Below are 25,415 nucleotides of genomic sequence, written 5' to 3'. Positions count from 1 at the left end.
CTACTAAAAATATGAAAAATTAGTCGGGCATGGTGGCATGTGCCTGTAGTCCCACCTACTTGGGAGGCGGAGGCAGGAGAATTACTTGAACCCGGAAGGCGGAGGTTGCAGTGAGCTGAGATCATGCCACTGTACTCCAGCCTGAGCGACAGACTGAGACGCCATCTCAAAAAAAAAAAAAACCATACAGAATAGGTTTTTTGGTCCCTATATTTGTTGACAACTAAGAAGGGACGTTATTGAATAGCAAATACTAACAGATGTTTCAGTGTTAGATAAATACGTGGTATCACATGTTTATAAATCATAAATTCAATTGCAAGTACTTTTGTAAGGCATAAATGACAGCCTCATTTTTTAATGTTTTTTGTTTTTGTTTTTGTTTTTTTTTTTTGAGACGGAGTCTCGCTCTTGTTGCCCAGGCTGGAGTGCAATGGCACGATCTCGGCTCACCACAACCTCCGCCTCCCAGGTTCAAGTGATTCTCCTGCCTCAGCCTCCCGAGTAGCTGGGATTATAGGCATTCGCCACCACACTGGCTAATTTTGTATTTTTAGTAGAGACAGGGTTTCTCCATGTTGGTCAGGCTGGTCTGGAACTCCCGACCTCAGGTGATCCGCCTGCCTTGGCCTCCCAAAGTGCTGCGATTACAGGCATGAGCCACTGTGCCCAGCCTTAATGTTTTTAATGTTGCATTTCTAAAGTATTAGAATCATACTTAAGATAGAATTTTGTTTGTTTGTTTTTTTTTACTTACCAGTATAGGGGGTTTGTATACTATTAAAGCTTTCTCATAACAACAGTTTTATGACAAATAATTAGTTGGTTGGATATATTACTGCTTTCCTTTGTTTTAAATGCTCTTCATTTCTGGAAAGATATGAGAACCAGATAACAAGCCTTATTTGGTTTGCATCGTTTAACTTCATGTAAAAGCTAGTATACACCATGTCCTGGCAAAATTATAATTTGATACACACCATAAAAATTAGGGATTTAAAACTTTCGGCTCTGATATCAATTGCCAAATACTTGGTAAAATGTGGATCTAATTTTCCAGATTTGTATTGTTCTGACAAAGGAGGAATAGAATTTTAAAAATCAATTTCCCATCTTTTTAGAAATACTACAAAAGCTTTAATTTGTCATCTATGGCTGCTTCTCAAGATATTCAGAAGTATCATTGTATTACTACTTCTAATTCTTAATAAAATTCAAAATATAAGTAGTAATTTAGAGGTCAGAATTATTTTATTGTTTAATCAGAGAAGGCTTTATAGAACAGGTCAGTTAAACAAAACTCATTATGTTAACATAGGTGAATTATCTTTTTCCCCCTTTAGGACTTGAATTTTATGGCTACATTAAGCTAATAAATTTTATTAGACTTAAGGTAAGTTGACAGCTTAATTTATAATTTTGTTTAGAAGTTAAAGAAGTGCTACTCTGACTGTCAGTGTACTGATTATTTAAAAGAATATGAGGAACTGCATTAAATTTGGTACTCATCATATTGGGGGAATCACGGACATTAGGAGCTAGCACAGCAGAAAGCACCATGTAAATGTCTATTATAACTAACAAATACTGTTTTCACTGCATCTAAGAGATTAATCGGTGTATGTGAAAAAGTAATTCAGTGTCAAATAAAGGGAAATACTGATGGACAGGATCTGTAAAATCAGAAATAATTTCTAATGTGATTTTAAGTATTTTGGTTGCTCTTTTTTATTCTGTTTTTTTCAGATACTTTTTTTTTTTGTCCTGTTTAAATGAATGTTTAATGACATGACAACGCTTTCCCCAAATCCAAACAGTAAAAAAACTCTGCATTGAAACTATTGATTAAGCAATCATCCAGCAAGTTAATGAAATGATAGGCATGTAGACTTTTTAGAGACATACTGATTTTGTGTAATGCAAACATGATTTCCTTTTTGTTTAATTTCTGTAGTTTTTACTAAGGAGGTTTTGTAATTATGTGTAATGAAAAAAAACATGAGATTAATTTTATATCCAGAATCCTACAGTTGAGTACATGAATTCCATATACAACCCAGTGCCTTGGGAGAAAGAAGAGTATTTGAAGCCAGTATTAGAAGATGACCTTTTACTTCAATTTGGTAAGATGAACATAAGTGTATCTACTTTAATTAACGTAAGGCCATTTGTTAACGGCAAAATGGAGGTAAAGTGTTTTAGGAAAAGACATGCTTTTTAAAATTCTCTAAATGCCTCATCAGGTAGTTGGTTTCAATAGAAAAGTTAAGTTGCTTAAAAACTAATAGTCGGCCAGGTGTGGTGGCTCATGCCTGTAATCCCAGCACTTTGGGAGGCTAAGGGCATATCACGAGGTCAGGAGATCCAGACCATCCTGGCTAACACAGTGAAACCCCATCTCTACTAAAAATACAAAAAATTAGCCAGGCGTGGTGGCGGGCACCTGTAGTCCCACCTACTCGGGAGGTTGAGGCAGGAGACTCACTTGAACCTGGGATACAGGTGATAGAGCAAGACTCTGTTTTAAAAAACCAAAAACTCTGTGATCAAAAGATTGTCTGGTTTTGCCTTTAATTGCTTCATGTATTTTGGAGCTCTTATGTGAGGTTTATACACATTTATAATTGTTATATTTTACTGAAAAATTGGTCAGCTTTTGCAGTAATTCTTCTCTGCCTGAAAGAAGTATCCAGGTGATTTGAACATCCTGAGACAGAAGGTAGATGTGGAAGTTCGTCTTTCTGAATATGGTTTAGTCCTTTGAATTAGACTGTTCTAGCAAATTGTAGTTAGGAATCTAAGTATTTACTGAATCCTCTCTCTTTTTCAAATCTCTAATCTTTAATATGTAATTATCTGCATATTCTTAACATTAAAAAGTTTTTATTATGACTAATTTTTATTGCAGCAGAAAGCAAAACAGAAACTGGCCAAACAGTTTGAAGAATTTTGAAATCAAAATACAAATGAGGTTTGTCGTAGGAAGTAGAAAATACAGTATACCAGCCTTATATAGTTTGGAAATATTTTGTGGTGCTCATTAATTTTTGGTGAGTTAGATAGTGAATGATGCAGTTTTTAAACCTCAGTGACTCAATATTCTGCCACAGTGATGAGAAGTTAGTGACACCCTGCACTGCTTTTATAACAAGAATTCAACTTAGGCTGTAGTCTCTTATAGTATTACGCATTTGTTTGGCTTAGCTATTTTGTCCTAACTCCAAGAATGTGTCTTCACAAATAAAAAATGAATAGGAATTTTTACGAAGTCACATTTCTTCCAGTGCTATCCTGAGGGGAAAATGTAATATTTGCACTGCTTACTGCCTTAAGTTGATCCGAAAGTTAGACCAGTAAATGGACATTGATTTTGTGAAATTTACTAACTACATATATTAACTTCTCTTTGCAGAGAAGTGAAATTAAAATTAAATATAAAATTAAAATTAATAATTTAAAAATAATACTAGGAATTAGGATATTTAATAATATCAGCAATAAGACTTTAGTGTATAGATTTCACTCCACCTTGCCCAGGATGAAAAATTATTGAATGTGTAGAATTCTTTACACACTGTCCTTAGGAATGTTTTTTTTTCCTCCAGTTTTATTCAGGTATAATTGATAAGTGAAAATTGTGTACATTTCAGGTATACAATGTGATGATTTGATATGCATATACATTATGAAATGATTACCATAACCAAGATGATTAACATCATCACCTCACATTCCATTTTTTATTTTTGTGGTGAGAACCGTTAAGATCTACTGTCTGCAAGTTTCAAGTATACAGTGCAGCATTTTTAACTATAGTCACTTTACCATAGACAGGTGCCCAGAACTTACTCATCTTGTAGCTGAAAGTGTGTACCCTTTGACCAACATCTCCTCATTTCCACCACCATTCCACTCTCTGCTTCTGTGAGTTTTTTTTAATTCCACACAAGAGTGAGATCACACAGTATTTGTCTGTTTGTGTCTGGCTTATTTTGCTTCACATAATGTCCTCCATGTTCATTCATACTGTCATATATGGCAGGATTTCCCTTAAGCAATATCTGAATTTAATACCTGCTACAATAAGGACATGGGCTAGGAGGTAGCTTTGTGTAATGGCAAGAACGTGGGCTGGGAAGGCAGGTTTGGGTTTAAATCTTAGTTCCTCCATAAACAGATATATAACTTTGGGATAGTCACTTAATTTCTCTGAAATTTATTTTTTCCATGCCTAAAATAGGGATAAATACATCTTGACTGTGTTTTGAGAATAAAACAAGATGTAATGATGTACTCAAAAGATACCTGCTGATCAATAAATGATAGGTTTTTTTCTTTCTACTTTTTTCTTTCTTCCTGGATTTGGTTGAGTATAATTAATAATTAGTATTTAAATGTATGTTCAGTTTAGCCAACTAATGAAAAACTTAGACTAACAGCATGCTCTTTGAATTCAAATTAAAATAGTGTAGATGATAAATATTTATTATTATTATTATTTTTAAGACCGAGTCTCACTGTATTGCCCAGGTTGGAGTACAGTGGTGCGATCTCAGCTCACTGCAACCTCCGCTTCCGAGGTTCAAGCAATTCTTCTGCCTCAGCCTTCCAGGTAGCCGGGACTAAAGGCCCACACCACCAGACCTGGCTAACTTTTTGTATTTTTTTTTTTTTAGTAGAGACAAGGTTTCACCAAATTGGCCAGGCTGGTCTTGAACTGTTGGCCTCAAGTGATCTGCCTGCCTCAGCCTTCCAAAGTGCTGGGATTACAGGTGAGAGCCACTGTGCAAAGCCAAGATGATTGATATTCAATTAAAAGTACTTTCACTAATCTTTCTCAATTGGCCACATAGGAGAAACTTAGGGCATATTTATTCCTAACATATTTATACTTGTTTTATTGTTATAAGATGGCCTGATAATAATGTCTATTTATTTCTTTAGATGTAGAAGATCTTTATGAACCAGTGTCAGTACCCTTCTCATACCCCAATGGACTCAGTGAAAATACATCTGTTGTTGAAAAATTGAAACATATGGAAGCCAGGGCACTGTCTGCTGAAGCCGCATTGGCTAGAGCACGTGAGGATCTGCAAAAAATGAAGTAATTTATCAATCTTGCAAAATTAATTGTTTAGATCTCCAAAATAATACAACCTAATGGCAAAATAGAATATAGTAGAACATTTCATATACTGGAAAGTACCATGTAGATATTTTATCTTCATACTGTTAAAGATATGTAGCATTTTTGTACATTATGGATATAGTTAATTAATATAAAATCTTATAGTTTTACCTATTCTGATATGTTCTGACAAATGTCCTCATGAATGTTTTTGTTCTTTATTGCCTTCCTTTCAATTTTCCTATTTGCAGTTGATTTCTCCATTTTACTTTTTCTATCCTAGTTTTTTAAAGTGGAGGGATTAATCTTTTTGAGGTTTGGGGAAAATACAGGGTTGAAGTTTTTATTTTTAAAGAATCAAAATGTAGGCCGGGTGCGGTGGCTCACACCTGTAATCTCAGCACTTTGGGAGGCCGAGGCAAGTGGATCATGAGGTCAGGAGTTTGAGACCAGCCTGGCCAACATGGTGAAACCCTGTCTCTACTAAAAATACAAAAATTAGCCGGGTTGTGGTGGTGCACGCCTGTAATCCCAGCTGCTTGGGAGGCTGAGGCAGGAGAATTGCTTGAATCCAGGAAGGGGAGGTTGCAGTGAGCTGAGATCGCACCACTGTACTCCAGCCTGGGCAACAGAGCAAGACTTTGTTGGGGTGGGGTCGGTGGGGGGGAATCAAAATGTAATTATGCTGTAGTATGAACCCAGAAAACCAGATATATGGTGACAGTTTTTTCCAGTGAATAAATTAGCATTCTACTGGTGTAGTACTTTTCAAAGTTTAATGTGCATGGGAATCAACTGGGATCGTGTTAAAATATAAATTCTGATTCAGAAGATTGAGAATAGGGCCTGAGATTCTGCATTTCTGACAAGTATACCTCACAGGCCTTCCTGTTGGATTTGTAAGCTGTTTGCTGTTGCCTGAGTACCCATCTGATGGTTTGCCAGAATGAATGTCCAGCAGGAAAGATAGTAGAGCCAATTGTAGTTCTTCTTCCCTGTTTCAGAATTTTTATGCTAGGTAACCAAGTAACCAACACCAACTCTACCTTTTGCCCCTTTGAACTTCTCCCTTTTATATGCCTTATGTATTCCTAATATGTCATGATCTGAGAGGGATCTGAGTTTTAGAGCTGGAGTGGGTGGTGCCAGTGTATGTAAATAATTATCTATTTGGGTCTACTTTCTGCTTACATAACACTCCCAAGAAATAATATGGTTTTAAAGAATATTAATAGAGCTGAAATAAACGACATTGATTCAGTTGCTTAAAAAGGATTTTAAAACAATAGAAATAATAGAGGATAATAAAAGTAATATGCTTATTTGTTCAGTTGAAAGTCATAAGGAGCTATAATCTGCGGTTGGCATTGCCTTTGTGGTTTGTAGAAGGAGTGTGTATTATTGTTTCTGAATATTGCCATTGCTTCAGATCCAGCAGGGGGAGCTTTCAATTGTTCAAGATAGAATGTGATTTAGAAGGCTCATCACACTGTACTCCCTCCCCTTTCCTCTTGCTCAACCTCTAGCCTTTCCTTTATTCATGGTCCAATAAACCTGTCTCAAGGGTGTATTTCAAATTGATTACAGACAATTTGCTCAGGATTTTGTGATGCATGCAGATGTCAGAACCTGCTCGTCATCTACTAGTGTCATTGCGGACCTCCAGGAGGATGAGGATGGTGTTTATTTCAGCTCATACGGGCATTATGGGATACATGAAGAAATGCTAAAGGTTAGAAAAGAACACAAATGCGTCAAATCCATACTAAAGGAAAAATAGAACAGGTTCTTTCTTAATATATGTGTGCACTATATTAGACCTCTTTTTTTTGGGTGGGGAGAACTGCTTTTTAAACACCTCTTTGGTGCTTGGTAGCTCATCTTGGGTTGAAAATATTACAAGACTGGGCACGGTGGCACATGCCTGTAATACCAGCACTTTGGGAGCCTGAGGCAGGAGGATTGCTTGAGCCCAGGAGTTTGACACCAGCCTGGGCAATATAGTGAGACCCTGTCTCTATTTAAAAAAAAATAAAAATAAAAGATTACAGAGGCATCAGTCGTTTGTACATTCCGTTTAAAATCATTATTAATCTTTTTATGAAATCACTTTTTCCTTAAAATATTGGAAAAACGACGATTTTAGTCTTCTCAAGAGCAGCTATTAAATAGGAACAATTAGATGGATTAAATTATATATTACTTTTTAATGTGTAAAGGAAATGATTAATTTCAGTGTTTTAAATAGCCATACTGACTTTTGTTTGGGCCAATAATAATTCTTTGATATAAAGTTTAATTATAAATCTCACAATTATTATGGTGTAACTTTTTTACATTTGAAATCATTGACATATAGGAGTATTTCCTGAATTGCTCAAATTAGGTACAGTCGTGCACTGCATACTAGTGTTTCCGTCAGTCAGACTGATGTGATGGTGCTTCCATGAGACTATAATGCCATATTTTTACTGTACCTTTTCTATGTTTAGATACACTTAGATACACAAATACCATTGTGTTAAAGTTGCCCACAGTATTCAGTACAGTGACATGCTGTACAGGTTTGTAGCCTAGGAGTAATAGGCTATCTTACAGAGCCTAGGTGTGTAGTAGGCTATATACCATCTCCATTTGTGAAGTATTATCTAAGACGTTCACACAACAACACATTTCTCAGAAGTATCCCTAGCATTAAGCAACATGTGACTGTATTTAAATCTGGCTGGTTTTAATTTTTATAATGGTAATATCCATATAAAATAGAAGTTGATTTCTAGCTATACTTGATAATTATACATTTTATTAAGTATTATAGATTGTAAAATAGGAAGATGTAATTTTTAGTTCAGTGAAATTGAGAATATCTACATAGAGTAAAATAAATGTTGGAACGTAAAAATGGAAAGTTTTAGATGTTTATCTCTGAATTTTAGATGCCACCATTACCTATTCTTAAAACCAACAAACAAAATATCCCTTTCTAAATCCTTCTTCCAGAGATTGTTTTATTTTATGGGTTCCCTGAAGCATAGGCATTTAAGCTAACCAGGGATATTTGATAACATGTATATATTTTGTTGATTCAGTTTTGCTGGATCACAGAAGTTTGGTAATTGATAATTGTACTTATGTGGGGTCTTTTAAAACATTGTCATGTCATTACTAATTACATGTCATGGTTGTGCTTTTTGTTGTCACGTGGGTAATGGCATAGCATTATAAATAATAGATATCTTATAAGTAATACATTTTAAGTCTCAGTGAATTTGTTGAAAAGAAATTGACTTGCTTCATTTTCTTTATTAAAATTAATTTTTTTATGTTTAGAATATTTTCTTTAAAGAAGTTTATCTAGGGCCATGTTTGTCATTTTAAATCACCCCATCAGCTTAAATACCATAAACCTTTCATTCCTTTGGTATGGAAATTGTGTTGGGCTTTTCAGACAGATTAAAGGTCACCGAAACTTTCAGTAGAATGTTGAGTGTTGTGAGTACAATCATCAGGGAAATTCAGTTTGAGTACTTACCATTTACAAATCTTTATCCTGGACACTTGTATCTATATGTCAGTAACCATAAGATTTCACACCTGGTCTGGTATGTTTAACTCCTTTCAATGTACATATAGGTTTAAGAAGTTCCAACTTGAAGTTTCCAGTGCCACCTTTTCCCTTAGAGAGAATCACTTAAATATCATTCTGTGTGCCTTAGCTTCCTTTAGTTCTTGTGCAGTGTAATTTCCTCCCCTTGGAAATGATTTGATTAAATGTCTATAGGACATATGGATAGTTGATTCAAAAAGAACTGTTCATTCATTTGCATTTTGCCAAGTTACGTGCTGTGGATGAATGTGAAGCATGCCTTATATCACAGCTTTATTTCTTGTTTCTTAGAACGATTCTTAGCACACATAAACTGTTCAACGTATATTACCACTAGAATCTTACCTAATTTTTATAAATCATTTAAAATTGAGAAATCATATTTACAGGACATATTTTTATGCTTGGAATTGGCCTTGTTTTTATAGAGTATAATTTGGATTTTTTGTTGCTTGGCTTCATGTCTTTTCATGACACTATTTTTGGTACATGTTTTAATTATAATTTTAAATAAAAGTAGCTTGTGATCTTATTTCTTTAGATAAGATGAAGATACCTTTTTTGAATTCCAGAGATATAATTGATAGAGGGATAGATTACATGAACTTTCAAAATTCCTTGCCACTTTATCTTTTTGAAGAAGAGTCATCGTTGGCTAACACTATAAATCCAAAATGCATCGGTCTTCTTTGTTTTAAGAGAAACATTATTCATTCTGTTGTACATTTATCACAGATCATAGTACCATTTAGTAAAGTGAAATTTCAGTAATTTTTCTTTGCTGCATTCTCTTTATTGTATCTGCACCTGTCTCATGCACTTGGTCCACCTTTATGAGCTTGTAAATTAAAAATATACTGTTGCTTGTATATGTAAAATTTATAGTATATAACTTTTTTCTTTACCTTCATTCTTTTTTTTATATTTGTAGGAATAATTTCTTGATACTTTACTAGTCTTAAAATATTATCTTGCTCCTAAGTATTGGAGCAGTAATTTTGTTATTTTATTTTTCTTAGTTTCAAGGTTGATATAAAAAATTTTTTTTAATTTCTGTGTATTGTTGTTTTGTATTGACGTGTTAGCCTTTGTTAGAATAAATTTTTAGAAATGGTTATAAAGGCTACTCTTTTATTTGCTTGCATTTTCATATTTATTGGATTTTTTTTTCAAAAATTAAGTGACTAAACTGAAGCTCTGCTATATACAAGACACTATGTTTTGTATACTTTGGATTTCATTACACCAGCATGAGCATACAAACAAAAACAGATGAATATATTGTAAGAAACAGAATGAAAGATTGTAGTTTAGTTGAGCAGCAGTGCATGGCGTTGGGACAGCAGTTGGAATTCTGTTGATTAAGTGGAAGTAGTGGTCAGACAGTATGATTAGTGGGAGCTTTCTGAGTGACTACATTCCTGACTGATGTTCACCCTGTGTTAAGTTTTGTCGTTTCTTCGAAAATCACTGGTTATAGTATCAGAAGAGAGTAAAATTTGTAAAAGTGTATGAAATGGTATCCTTTGAAAAAAAGTTTTAAAATTAGATAATTAGTTAATATATATACATTTATTCATCTTAGTAATTCTTAACTTCAGGAGATTTAATAAGGCTAATTAAAATTTTTTTTGTAAAGCAGTGAGAAATAATCAGAAAACATGGAATTAATTATGGACAGTTCCCTTTTTAGGTCTAGTACTTAAGTAAAACAACCTGCCCTTTAAGATCTCCTTTTATGCTTTAAAAAAAATCTCAATTGGCATAAAAATGTATTGGGGGTATGATTTGTATAAAATTTTGTTATTGTAGCAATTGGTGTAATATGTTCTTTTCACCCTAATGTGAAACTTAAAACTAGAATTCCCATTTTGTGATATTTATTTTTATCACAGTCATATTTTACTTACTTGACAGCAGAGCCCCTAACTGCTTAATTTGCAGTCAGTATGTGTTTCAACCTAGGGAATCAACTCTGTTCATGAACCAGCATAAATGTTAGAGTTACATGTTTGCCTTGGTCACAGGTTATGGGAGACTCCAGAGTGTAGGAGCCTTATAATGCGGGCTGCAGGGCTCAAATGATTTACTTTTAGGCTTTTAAGCATCATTTCCTACTACAGAAATTTTTACAGACAAAACAGGAATGTAAATCAGATAGGTGCTGATCAATGACTTTCTTAGAAAAACGTATCCAGTTTAGTGTAATTTTTTGTATGTAGCTGCAACTTTTATATTTATTTTTCTCTCCTTTCTATTTTTGTTTTTGTTTCGTTTTTTGGGACGGAATTTTCGCTCTTGTGGCCCAGGCTGGAGTGCAATGTCACAATCTCAGCTCACCGCAGCCTCTGCCTCCCAGGTTCAAGCGATTCTCCTGCCTCAGCCTCCCCAGTAGCTAGGATTACAGGCATGCACCACCACACCCAACTAATTTTGTATTTTTAGTAGAGACAGAGTTACTCCATGTTGGTCAGGCTGGTCTCAAACTCCTGACCTCAAGTGATCCTCCCGCCTCAGCCTCCCAAAGTGCTGGGATTACAGGTGTGAGCCACCGAACGCAGCCCGTTATTTTTATTTCTATTTTTTTTGGAGACAGGGTCTCACTTTGTTGCCCAGCCTGGCCTCAAACTCCTATCTTCAAGTGAGTATTACAGGCATGAGCCACTGCACTTGGCTTCTCCCTTATTTTAATATAGCTCTAGTACAGAGAATCAGGCTGTAGTTTCAGGCCCTATTGAAAGGAGCAAAACATGTTCATCTTTTATTAGCTTTAATTATCACTCTAAGTCTTATGGTGATAATGCACGTCAAGAGGAAAATGTACACATTTTTAAGAACTTGGGTCTTATTTGAGTTTCAGTCTTCATAAAATATTTTCTTTGTGTGTCGTTGCTATTTCTATTATTTATTGTTTTCTTAGGAAAAAAATAAGCTTGGTATCCCAGGTATAAAAACTGCTATGGAAACTAGCAATGTGTGTTAATATGGCAAATATCTCCCTTAAAAAATTTATTTGTTTAGACTGTCCTATAAACACAGCGTTTTCTTCTCTCCACCCTAGGACAAAATACGAACAGAAAGCTACCGAGATTTCATATACCAAAATCCACATATCTTCAAAGACAAGGTAAGTAGCATAGGTTATAGAATTATACATTTCATCTTGTTCTTGGGCAGTAGAAATCCTCTCTTGGCTCATCATTGTGATAGCAATTGATTTAACATCTTCTGTCTGTATTTCATGGAAGACATTTATGATGCTGCTCTGTGGTGCAGAGTACTGATAACAAATGCTGATTGCTGCTGTCATTCAATATGCTCTTTTTTAAAATTGAAAGTTATTACAATGGCATAGCTTAGTTATAATGACATAGCTTAGTTAAATTTTGCTTATTCAGATAATTTTGCTTAAACCATATTTTTTATTTACAGTTATTCCCATGAATTTTAAATGTATCAGATAAGCACCATGTCATAGCATACTTTTAATTATTACTCTAGTTTGTGTTAAGTAATTGAAAATTAATGAGTTTAAGAACAATAATAAGTAGGGTTCACTATTGTAATATAGTATTTAGTTTATATACTTTCTTTTAATACTTTACCCCATTTAGAGATACTTTGTATTTTACAATTAGTTTTAAGATTGGCTCAAGTTATTTAAAAAATGATCTCATACTCTGTGTGTGCATGTGCCTGTGTGTTTGAAGTTTGTGTTTTTTGGCTTTTCTTCCTTACACTTTTTTTTTTTCTTTATTCTCTTTTTCGCTCTCTCTTTTCCTTCCTTTATACATTGGCATGGTTACTTAAAAGTTCAGGTTTTCTGTTTGTTCTTCCTGATGGGAAATTAGTCCCCTAATTTAATCAGGAATATTATGATCTCTGCCATTTATATACCTTTCCTTGGGAATTTTTTCCCACTCTTTTTACTTTGAGAACATGTATATTGATAATGTATCCGGTTGTTATAATTCGGCTTTCATCTCTCTAAGGTTATTTCATGGGCTTTACATGATTTGCAGCAGTAACAACCTTTATGTTTTAAAAATCCTTTTTCCTGATTTTCGTATTGTTTGGAATATAATCTGGATTGGCTTTTTATTTTCCATACCTCTTTTTTAAGAGCAGTGTTTCACTTGTGAGTTGGCTGAACTGGACCAGGTATACTGTAATTTGTATGGTGCTCTGATCTTTTTGGTCAAAGCATTGCATCTCGTGAAAAGTTTATAATTGTTTGTGCTGATTCCCACCAGAGACAAATAAATGATTTCATTTAAAAATTATAGTTATCAATTTTTTATATATAGGTTTTTTTGTATGCTTTCTATTTGTTACTATAGTGGAGACTTTTCATAGTTTTTTTTTTTTTTTTGAGACGGAGTCTCGCTTTGTCGCCATGCTGGAGTGCAGTGGCGTGATCTCGGCTCACTGCAACCTCCGCCTCCTGGGTTCAAGCGATTCTCCTGCGTCAGCCTCCGGAGTAGCTGGGACTACAGGCAAGTGCCACCACGCCCAGCTAATTTTTGTATTTTTAATAGAGACGGGGTTTCACCATGTTGGTCAGGATGGTCTTGATTTCTTGACCTTGTGATCTGCCCGCCTCGGCCTCCCAAAGTGCTGGGATTACAGACGTGAGCCAGCACGCCTGGCCCTTCATAGTTTTTATATTTGCAAAACAAGTGCTGGAAAGTTTATTTAATGTTTGTCTAAAAACCTCTCTGTTTCCAGTGAAGCAAATTATGTTACTGTTAATGATGTTGCTTTATATTTCTAGTTAGATGATGCCCAGATTTTTATTTTATTTTTTCCTTAATATGTTATATAGAGATGAAACATGAGAATCACTAATCCTGGCTAGTCTGGAACCAGTTATATACTTTTGGGCAAGTGGTGAATCTCTTTGGGCCCAACCTGTAAGGTGATTGTAAAAATGCCTTCTGGTTCTAAAATTCTGTGGGTTTTGTTACGGTGAGAGCATTATCATTGTCTTTCTTTTAGCCATCTTGTCTTAATACTTGGTGATAGGAATACCAGAGGAGCTTGTTAAGAAAGTAAGTTAGAATGTTCCTTCAGTATGCTTCTGAATGGACTTGTCTTATAATAGGTAAGTAAATACTGAAAAGGCTCAAGTATTAGTAATCGTAAGATTAATCATCAAGATATTAAATATTTTTATTAAAAATGTTTTCCTTCCTTTTTTCCTTCCCTTCTCTCTCCATCCCTTCCCAGCCTCCTTTGCTTCCTTCTTTTCTTAATATTATTTCAATTCAATTCACAAAGCTCCCGTGGAGGCCATATGGTTTCTTAGATTAATTTAACTTTGGGTGGTATTTAATCGTGTTGTCACCCACTCATAATTAATTTCTGTTTGTAGTTTATTGAAGAAATTCCCAGTTAGGTGCCATCTTTATGCTTGTGATTATTATCTACAGTTACAATTCATTCAGTTTTTTAAGAAAAAAAATGAATCAAATTTCCTCATCATTTTATAAAATAATGTTCATTCTATTTCTACCTCTTTGATTCTATCAAATTTTAGCTTATCTGCCTGATCACCTAATTCTAAGCTAGATGTAAGAAATAACTAACATACAATTAAAAATATAGGCTTTAGAAGAAGGTTAACCTGTGTTTGAATGCAGGCCCTACAATTTACCAGCTGTGTGACCCTGGACCTATTTCTTTGCCTCTCTGAATCTCACATTCTTCATTTGTAAAATGATGATTAAAAAAGGATTTCATACACATACACATATATGCATTTGTGTATACGTTATATCTGAATGTATGTATGGTCTTACAAAAAAACACATACTCTTACTGGAGTATACTAAACATATCCTTCTATACTTAACTTTCTTCACTCAGCAGCTTTTCTTGGAGAAATTCCTTATTATCTTTTTACCCCCGTGTTTTTTCTTATGGTAAATAAACATGATATAAAATTTGCCATCTTAGCTATCCTTAAGTGTATAGGTAAGTGGTATTAAATACATTTATAATGTCATGCAGCCATCACCACCACCATCTCCAGAACTCTTCATCTTGTAAAACTGGAACTATTCTCATTAAACAGTAATTCGCCATTCTCCCTTCCTCCCAGCCCCTGGCAATCACTGTTCTACTTTCTGTCTCTATGATTTTGACTACTCATATACATCATATAAATGGAATCTTACACTACAGTCATTCCTTCAGTATCTGTGAGGGATTGGTTCCAGGACCCTCTGTGGATACCAGCATCCATAAATGCTCATTTACTGGCTATAAAATGGTGTAGTGTTTGCATATAACCTGCGCATATGTTCCTATGTACTTTAAATCATCTCCAGATTACTTATAATGCCTAATACAATGTAAGTGCTGTATAAATAGTTGTTATACTGTATTGTTTAGGGAACCATGACAAGAGAAAGAAGACTTCATGTTCAGTACAGATGCAATTTTTTTTCCCGAATGTTTTCGATTAGCAGTTGGTTGACTCCCTGGATGGGGAACCCAGGGATACAAAGGACTGACTGTATTTCCTTTTGTAACTAGCTTATTGCACTTAGCATAATGTCCTCAAGATTTGACCTTGTTATAGCGAATGTCAGAATTTTTTTCATTTTTGAGGCTCAATAATCCATTGTATGCATGTATGACATTTTGCTTATCCATTCATTCATCTGTCAATGGCTATTTGGGTTACTTCTATATTAAAGCTGTTGTGAATATTGCTGCTATTAACGTAGGTATACAGATATCTCTTAGAGGCCCTGCTTTTAATTCTTTTGGGTATATACCCAGAAATGAAATTGCTGAGTCATATGGTAATTCCATTTTTAATTCCTTGAGGAATCACTGTGCTGTTTTTCACAGTGGGTGTACCATTTTGTATTTCCACCGGCAGTGCACAAGGGTTCCAATTTTTCCATATCCTTAGCAATACTTGTTGTTTTCTAGTTTTTTGATAATAGCTATCCTAGTTGGTGTGAGGTGATATTTATATTGATTTGCATTTTTCTAATGATTAGTGATTTTGAGCATCTTTTCATTAATATTCTTTTAATGGTTGCTATATCCAATGTAAGAATGTCCGTAAGTTGTTTCAGTTTTTATGTTAGAAACAATGCTTCATATAAAATATTAAACGTATTTTTATACATATGGGAGCACAATTATAAGGTAATTTGTTAGCACTGGACTCCCTAGGTCATGAAGGGTATATACCATGTATGGTGTCACCAATTGTGCTGCCAGCTTGTCTTTGGTACACAGCAAGGGAGTGTGGATCTTCCCAGACACTCCCAGACCAAAAGCACTTTCCCAGACCAAAGCACTTTCAGCAAACTTCTAAATTCCACACTGATCTTTTATTTTTCATTTTTTAGTTTTGTAAATGTTTTATTTTAATGAGAGTTTCTGGAAACTTATTATATACTGTTCTATTGTATATATTTTTCTATTTTTTCATTTTCTGCCATACAATATTTCAAGTTGAGGTGCTATAACTGTACTAGATACATATATACTATGTAGTATACTGTTGTCTTGCTATTTTTGTTACTACATTTTATTTGGAACTTTTAAAAAATTCTTTTTGTTTGCAATGATGTATATAGATTGCATGTTAAAGTAAAATTCTTAATGTTTATAAAAGTGATTATGTTAAAAGGTACTGACTCACCCAGACAGGCCATGTGTTCAGAAACAGTCAAATTCCCACTGAAACCATCTAGGCGTAGGATAGGAAGCACAAAGTAGTAGCCTTTCAACAACTTTATTTCTTCAGTGGATATCAGGATGTTTAGATTATCTCTCTTCTGGAGTCAATACTAATAAATTATGTTTTCAATACATAATGGAAAGAGCTGGACATGGTGACTCCTGCCTGTAATCCCAGCACTTTGGGAGGTCAAGGTGGGCAGACCACTTGAGGTCAGGAGTTCGAAACCAGCCTGGCCAACATGGTGAAACCCCGTCTATACTAAAAATACAAAAATTAGCCAGGCATGGTGGTGGGTGCCTGTAATCCCAGCTACTTGGGAGGCTGAGGCAGGAGAATCACTTAAACCCACGAGGTGGAGGTTGCATTGAACTGAGATTGTGCCACTGCACTCCAACCTGGGCAACAGGCTGTCTATCTCAAAAATAAAAAAAAAAATAAAGATGTAATGGAAGGAAAACTCCACTTATGATAGTAGTACAAAAGATAAAATGCACAGGAGTAAACAACTAGAAATATGCAGGACTTACAGAAAAAAAGGTTTTTTTAAAACAACAACTAAAGTACCTAACAGACAATTTAAACGAATTGAAAGTCATATCAGGTTCTTGAATAGGAAAACTCAAAATTGTTTTCCCTAAATTTTGGCTCAGTTCTCACAAAAATGCTAGGACTTTTAAACCTAGACCAACCAATTCTTTTGTTTATATGGAAAAATAAATATAAAAAGTTTTCCAGAAACATTGTGGAAAAATATTTGCAGTTGAGTGTGGACCAGACTTACTAGATATTAAATCATTTTATAAAGCTTCAGTAACTAAAATAATTCCTGGCACTTGAATATATAGATTAACAGAACAGATTTAAAATCCACTTCTAAATGCAAATATATACAAATATTTAAATGAATGTTAAAGGTCACGTATCAAGTCAGTGGGGGAAACCTTAATAATTGATATTGGGACAAGTGGCCAGTCATTTGAACAAAACGTTGGAACCATGCCTCGTAGTGTATACCATGGTTTAAAAACAAACTATGTGAATGAAACCGTGAATGTACTAGAAGGAAATGTGTAAAGATGAAATGCAGTGAAATGGGATAGACTGGGGAAGGCCTATATAATTATGATCAAAGTCCAGAAGACATTATATAAAAGATTAATAAGTTTAGTTGTAGGTAAAGAATTCCTGTGTAGCAAAAATCACTGTAAGTAGAATCAAAAGACAAAAATACATGCTGTGAGAAAACATGGCATGTCATATTATAGAGGGCTAATCTTAATTTACAAAGAACTCTTATCTGCTAAGACAGATTGATAAGAAAAGGACTAGCAACTGAGTGGAAAAATAGAGAGAAGATGTAAATCAGTAGCTCACATAAAATTATAGATGGCTCTACAATACATGGAATGATGCTAAATCTCCTAAGAGAAATGCATATTAAAACTAGATCAACATATCATTATTTTGTGATTGCTAGATGGGTAGACATCCAAAAGTTTGATTATATGTTCCATAGGCTAGTCTCACCTGTGAGGAAATTGGTACTAATACATTGCTCATTGGAGTCTTCATTAGCAGAATTGCCCTATGAGATCAATTTGGTTATGTCTAGCAGAATTACAGATACGTATTCTTTGACACAGTGTTTTCACTTCTAGGAATATATTCTTTAGATTTACTAATTCATGGGAATGGGCTTTGATACAGCCCATGGGTTATTTACAGCATTTATTGCCCTAGTAAGATTTCAGGAACACCTAAAATGTTCATCAGTAGAGAACTGGATTGTGATACAGCCATAGTATGGAATCCTGTACAGCTACATAAAAGAAAGAAGCTCTATAAATTGATATGGAGAGATCTCAAAATTATATTAAGTTTAAAAAAAAAGCAATATGTAGCACAGTGGGTATGATATGCTATAATTTGTGTAAAAGAAGGAAAAACGTATTGAATTGTAATATGCATAAAATTTTTTTTAAAGTATAGGAAATGTACCTGATGGTTAAACCATATTCTATTGCCTAGTGAGAAAAAAAACATTGGTGTACAGTATCATCGATTCTTAATCCTAGTTTGATTTTTCTTACGATAGTTTCTCATTACTTAGTAAAATCCAAGGCACTCTGTGATCTGACCCCTGACTTCACCTCCAAGTGACCTCTTTCTGAACCCAGTTCAGCCACACTGGCCATCTTGGCTTTGCCTGGAATGTTGTGCCTTGCATTTAATATCTTCCTGAATGAAATGCTCTTCTCCTAGATCTTTGCATGACACCCTCCTTTATTCAGTTCTCTGCTCACATGTATCAGAGAGGTACATCAATCTAGATGGTATCTAGAATGGTAAAAGACCTATCTAGAATGGTAAAAGAAAGAGTGTATCTCCTCTCCCCTGCTCTAACCTCTACTCTGCTTGATTTTTCTTACTACCTGACCTTATTTTATATTCTTTGTTTATTCATTGTCCCTCTCACAAGATTGTATGTGCCATTAAGACAGGGATTTGGTCTTGTTTGTTGCTGTACCCCATCACTGAAATCAATTCCTGGTACTTAATAATGCTTAGTGAATACTTACAGTATGAGGGCACTGAAATGATTTCCTATTTTGGGACAAGTATATATGGTTTTTAGGCCATGATAGTGAAAGATTTAAAGCACTAATTTTCAGTAATTTCACAGAGTAGTGTACCTACAAGGATTTTGCTAAATGTGTTTCCTTGGTGACTTGTTTTTCTTTTTACTATGAACTAAACAGGCTTCATTGTGCCATTCCAGGGAAAACCATATTAAATTCTTGATTTAAATAATTGCTCCCCACTCACCCCCAATAGCATCTTAAACTTTTGGTTCTAATAAATACTTTTCTTTCACCAAGAATTATCATTTTTGCAACTTAAACTCTCAAGTTACTGAATTTTGACAGCTAACTTGTTTTTATTGCACTTTATTGTTAAAATGGGCTGAATATTTAATTTTGGAGGTAGGAAGGATGTAGTGATACTCTGTATCTTTGATTGCTTTATAACCCTTTTAAAATGGTATTGGGTCAAGCCATCCTGCTTAAGTTAATTCCTGCCACTCAAACTTGAAGAAATTTATTTCTGTTAAAATGTAGAATTACTGAGCCTAAAATAGAATATACATACAATAGGGAAATTAAAAACAATTCTCTCTTAAATCTATGGAAATAATTTTTCATATAAAATCTCTTAAATTTAGCATTATTGGGTCTAATTACAACAGACTATGGCCAACTATACTGTTATTAATTTAAAACAACTCATAGTAATGATATCTTCAATTTTCCCAAATAGAAATTACCATATTGCTTAGTAAAGTTTAAATTTTTTTTTTTTTTTTTTTTTTGAGATGGAGTTTCTCTCTTGTTGACCAGGCTGGAGTGCAGTGGCGTGATCTTGGCTCACCGCAACCTCCACCTACCAGGTTCAAGAGATTCTCCTGCCTCAGCCTCCCGAGTAGCTGGGATTACAGGCATGCACCACCACGCCCAGCTAATTTTGTATTTTTAGTAGAGACGGGGTTTCTCCATGTTGGTCAGGCTGGTCTCAAACTCCCAACCTCAGGTGATCTGCCCTCTTCGGCTTCCCAAAGTGCTGGGATTACAGGTGTGAGCCACCACACCTGGCCAGTTTAAAATTTTTACTGTGATCTTTTCCTAGCCAGAAACATCATAATATATGAATAGAATTTAATATAGAGACCTTTTTGATAACATCTGTTTGTTTGTTTTTTTTTCTTAATTACCCCAGGTAGTTTTGGATGTTGGGTGTGGAACTGGAATTCTCTCTATGTTTGCTGCTAAAGCTGGGGCGAAGAAGGTTCTTGGAGTTGATCAATCTGAAATACTTTACCAGGCAATGGATATTATAAGGTACATATATTTTAAGCCTTCATTTAACATTATTTTAAAATTTAATGATTATTTAACAGATTTTCTTGTCTTTAGTAGTTATCTAAGGCAGACTAAAGACATTTGTCTTTTAGTAAAAATTCACTCCAGAATAATAAGATTTTAAGTTGAATTGAGCTAGACACATTTGAGCTGTGCTACTGAATAATCTTTTCACAGTTCTCATTGATGAGAATTATTTTTATATTGTTTTCTGACTTTCTGACTATGGCTATAAATATGCCAATTCTAATAATATAAAATTAAAAACTATTGAGACTTAGAGTAATACTGACAGAGGACTCCCTACTTACTAATATATTTATTATATATTAGTAATATTTTCTTTAGCGAATACCAGTTATACTAAAGACTGAGAGTTATTTGTCTTTTTCTTTTGTAACACTAGTCCACGTACCTCCTTCAAATTAAGTAAATTCCAAAGTTGCTAAAAACAAGGCAGAGTGTATTTGGTTTATTACCCCCTAAAACTTTTATTCTCTAAAAATCTCTGTCTTTTGAGTATTTAGCTGGGTTGATTGATTTTACAGTTGGCTTATACCCTAGTGAGAAGGCCTTTATTTGAAATCCAGGTGACACAACTGAATTTCTTTCCCTATGTGCTTAACAAAAGCACCTTACATTTGGAACTTAGGAGTCATTTCCAGAATACGTAATTAATAGGAGGATTCTCATAGCAACTTTTAAGTGATTCTTCAACTTACACTGCTGTTCCACTCTTAAGATTGATTAATGTTGGCCAGGCATAGTGGCTCATGTCTGTAATCCCAGCAATTTGGGAGGCTGAGGTGAAAGGATTGCTTGAGCCCAGGAGTTCAAGGCCAGCCTAGGCAAAATAGTGAGACTCTGTCCTCTATAAAAAATGTTTTAAAATTAGCCAGGCATGGTGGTGCATGCCTGTAATTCCACCTACTTGGGAGACTGAGGCAGGAGGATTGATTGACCTGGGGAGGTGGAGGCTGCAGTGAGCCATGATCATGCCACCGCACTCCAGCCTTGGGTGACAGAGCAAGACACTTTCTCCAAAAAAAATTTTAAAAATTTGATTAATGTTGGTCTTTTCTGATTAGTTTAAAAATTTAAATATGATTATATAAAATATTTAAATTTGTTTAGATTTTATTTTATAACTAGAAGGATAGTGTTGTGGTTAGAAGAACAAGTTTGAATCAAGCTTGGGATGGCATACTCACTCTACCATTTAACCAGTACTTGGAACTTGGGTTAAAGTACATCTAACGTGTTAGAAATCTCAGTTGTTTCACTGTCAAACAAAACATAATGGCTGTCTTTTGTGGTTGTAAATAAGATGCATAAGTTATAAATAATACGTATATATAAATCAGTTTGGCCTATTGCCCAGCACATAGTAAATATTTTGAGGTGCGTAAGTTATAAGTAAGATATACATGTAAATCAGTTTGGCCTATTGCCTGCCACATGTTAAATATTTGGAGCATTAGCTATGGTTATTATTAACAAATACCAAATCAGTGTTAATGGAAAAATTGCCCTGAACTTGTTTAGGTTTTTCATAGATAATGGTTTGTGGTTGCAGTTTTTGTATTGGAATACACACACACACACACACACACACACACACACACACACACGTTGCAATTGCAATTATAGAATTACACATACATATATATAGATAGATATCTAGTTAAGCTTTTTCTAGTTCTTATGATAGCATTAAGTACAACATGATCATTTTGGGGGTTCCATAGAGTACCCTCAATTGCTTATTCATTGCCATCCAAACAAATATGAGAACCACTGTCCCAAAGAAGAGATTGTTTTAGAAGAATTCTCAAAACTTTATTGTTGATAGTAAAATTATGGTGAGCTATTTCTACTAGAATTTCTAGTCTTATGAAAGCTATTTCCACATTTCCACTAGAATTTCTAGTACATTTATGAGTTAGTCATTTTTTTTTTACTATAAAATGGGACTAGATGTGCTCTCATTTTAATTTCTTAACTCTATGAAAGAAATGGAAAGGAATTATAATACATTGTTTCATTTTATTTTACAGAAGTCTTGATTTCCCACTGTCTTTGTAGAAACATGTTTATATAATGATTACACCTAAAATTTATCGTTTATAATATTAATATTTAGTGCTAGGGTGTACAGTGTCCAAGCTTCTTAGTAAAATATTTAAAATGTTTCTGACATATACATTTAACATTCGATTACTTAATGAGGAAAATGTTTTCTGACAAATTATTGCTAGAGGGAAATTAGTTTTCAGTCCTTTTTTCTTTGCGGTCATCTAAACACTTCGTGATATATTACTTTTGATCTAGAGTTACAGTTTTGGAGGAACAAGACACTGGAATTGAATGTGTTTCTGGTATACTGATGAGCTCCCATCAAAAACAATTGCTTAAAAAAATTATATTTTATGATTTTTCAAAATAAATGGTCAGGTAGTCTGTGTAAATCTTATAATTTAATACCAGTATTAAAAACCTTGAAAATGTTTAAAAATATTATTTAAAGATATTCACAGTAATTCTATTCAGATTTAAGAACAATTTTTCTTCTGCCCACATAATCCTAAATATTTTTATTAGTTAGAAGACCTTCTAAAGTATATTTGTCACTGGTGCAGAGCCCAGAATAGTTTGGGATTAATAGTCTTTGTTTTTAAAGTCTCCGGGAAAGCTACCAACTTACTTTTAATCAAAGGATGGGTGTCAATTTGCATCTATCAGTATTTTTTCTGTTAAGATAGTATCTTCTACATCAGTGGGCAAAAATAGAAGTGTGAAAGAAGTATGTCCCTGATTCAGCAAGTGACATCTGCAGTCACAAAGGAGTGCTTTTCCATGTACTCAAATACAATAAATTGCTCCTCCCATCTCATCTTTAGATCTTTCACTTATAAAACCAGAGCTAACAGAATGTGTCTTTAGTAGTACTTACAGGATTCAATACAAACATGTTTTTGATATAACTTAAAGTTAACTCAGCTAAGTAAGCGCATAACTAAAAGTATTTTAACAAGATTTTTATATAGTAATAATGAGATTTAAACCCAGCAATCTAGCATAATAGCTTTTCATTAAAATTGTTAGGGTTCAAGATACCTAAGACCCAAAATTTGAGCTCTGTCAGTTTTTTAGGATAGAATAGGTAGAGACATGTGACTTATTTGGATAAGGATCCTCTGTCTGTAATCATTGACTCAAAGTACTTGTCTTCAGTCTTTTCTGTGTGTATTTTTGGACAGGGAGTCTGATCATTTTGTCAGCCAAATTTTTGAATCTCGAACACTAATTTTAATGTAGTGAAGTAGGAAGTAGATAAGTCAGACTAGTCTTTGCTGTGTCAAATATTTTATGCTTACCAATGTTTATTCTCTCAATCTTGTAAAGTGTCATTTTTATAAGATTTCCTGCTAGCTCCAAAGTATATCTAGAATCTTTGCTTGAGTGTCAGATGTAGTTATAGGAAGGAAGCATAGATAAGAAGTGCAGTGAAGAAATCAAAATCAGTTTCACTACTGCAAATAATTATTTTCTTTATTTTATTTTATTTTATTATTATTATACTTTTAAGTTTTAGGGTACATGTGCACAATGTGCAGGTTAGTTACATATGTATACATGTGCCATGCTGGTGTGCTGCACCCATTAACTTGTCATTTAGCGTTAGGTATATCTCCTAACGCTATCCCTCCCACCTCCCCCAACCCCACAATAGTCCCCAGAGTGTGATGTTCCCTTTCCTGTGTCCATGTGTTCTCATTGTTCAGTTCCCACCTATGAGTGAGAACATGTGGTGTTTGGTTTTTTGTCCTTGCGATAGTTTACTGAGAATGATGATTTCTAATTTCATCCATGTCCCTACAAAGGACATGAACTCATAATTTTTTATGGCTGCATAGTATTCCATGGTGTATATGTGCCACATTTTCTTAATCCAGTCTATCATTGTTGGACATTTGGGTTGGTTCCAAGTCTTTGCTATTGTGAATAGTGCCACAATAAACATACGTGTGCATGTGTCTTTATAGCAGCATTATTTATAGTCCTTTGGGTATATACCCAGTAATGGGATGGCTGGGTCAAATGGAATTTCTAGTTCTAGATCCCTGAGGAATTGCCACACTGACTTCCACAAGGGTTGAACTAGTTTACAGTCCCACCAGCAGTGTAAAAGTGTTCCTATTTCTCCACATCCTCTCCAGCACCTGTTGTTTCCTGACTTTTTAATGATTGCCATTCTAACTGGTGTGAGATGGTATCTCATTGTGGTTTTGATTTGCATTTCTCTGATGGCCAGTGATGGTGAACATTTTTTCATGTGTTTTTTGGCTGCATGAATGTCTTCTTTTGAGAAGTGTCTGTTCATGTCCTTTGCCCACTTTTTGATGGGGTTGTTTGTTTTTTTCTTGTAAATTCGTTTGAGTTCATTGTAGATTCTGGATATTAGCCCTTTGTCAGATGAGTAGGTTGTGAAAAATTTCTCCCATTTTGTAGGTTGCCTGTTCACTCTGATGGTAGTTTCTTTTGCTGTGCAGAAGCTCTTTAGTTTAATTAGATCCCATTTGTCAGTTTTGGCTTTTGTTGCCACTGCTTTTGGTGTTTTAGACATGAAGTCCTTGCCTATGCCTGTGTCCTGAATGGTAATGTCTAGGTTTTCTTCTAGGGTTTTTATGGTTTTAGGTCTAACGTTTAAGTCTTTAATCCATCTTGAATTGATTTTTGTATAAGGTGTAAGGAAGGGATCCAGTTTCAGCTTTCTCCATATGGCTAGCCAGTTTTCCCAGCACCATTTATTAAATAGGGAATCCTTTCCCCATTGCTTGTTTTTCTCAGGTTTGTCAAAGATCAGATAGTGTAGATATGTGGTGTTATTTCTGAGGGCTCTGTTCTGTTCCATTGATATATCTCTGTTTTGGTACCAGTACCATGCTGTTTTGGTTACTGTAGCCTTGTAGTGTAGTTTGAAGTCAGGTAGCATGATGCCTCCAGCTTTGTTCTTTTGGCTTAGGATTGACTTGGCAATGCGGGCTCTTT

General features: G+C 34.5%; 1 protein-coding gene across 7 annotated transcripts in view; it reads left to right on the top strand.

The window, feature by feature from the left end:
- LOC129007542 (protein arginine N-methyltransferase 3) overlaps nucleotides 1–25,415 on the top strand; it is a 133,011-nt gene that overhangs the window by 3,594 nt on the left and 104,002 nt on the right. For 3 of the 7 annotated variants that reach the window (XM_054438602.2, XM_063671067.1, XM_063671065.1), the window contains 7 exons: nucleotides 1,344–1,393; nucleotides 2,021–2,123; nucleotides 4,677–4,772; nucleotides 4,945–5,104; nucleotides 6,716–6,860; nucleotides 11,797–11,862; nucleotides 20,221–20,342. In XM_054438602.2, coding sequence (XP_054294577.1) covers nucleotides 1,344–1,393; nucleotides 2,021–2,123; nucleotides 4,677–4,772; nucleotides 4,945–5,104; nucleotides 6,716–6,860; nucleotides 11,797–11,862; nucleotides 20,221–20,342 — 742 coding nt within the window. The remainder of the gene's footprint in view (nucleotides 1–1,343; nucleotides 1,394–2,020; nucleotides 2,124–4,676; nucleotides 4,773–4,944; nucleotides 5,105–6,715; nucleotides 6,861–11,796; nucleotides 11,863–20,220; nucleotides 20,343–25,415) is intronic. The other 4 variants (XM_054438603.2, XM_063671069.1, XM_063671066.1 and 1 more) reach the window with 3 other exon arrangements.

The sequence above is a fragment of the Pongo pygmaeus genome, chromosome 9 (genome assembly GCF_028885625.2).
Source record: "Pongo pygmaeus isolate AG05252 chromosome 9, NHGRI_mPonPyg2-v2.0_pri, whole genome shotgun sequence".
Classification (NCBI taxonomy): domain Eukaryota; kingdom Metazoa; phylum Chordata; class Mammalia; order Primates; family Hominidae; genus Pongo; species Pongo pygmaeus.
Note: the sequence above shows the minus strand (reverse complement) of the source record. Positions and strands in the feature narration are given on the sequence as shown.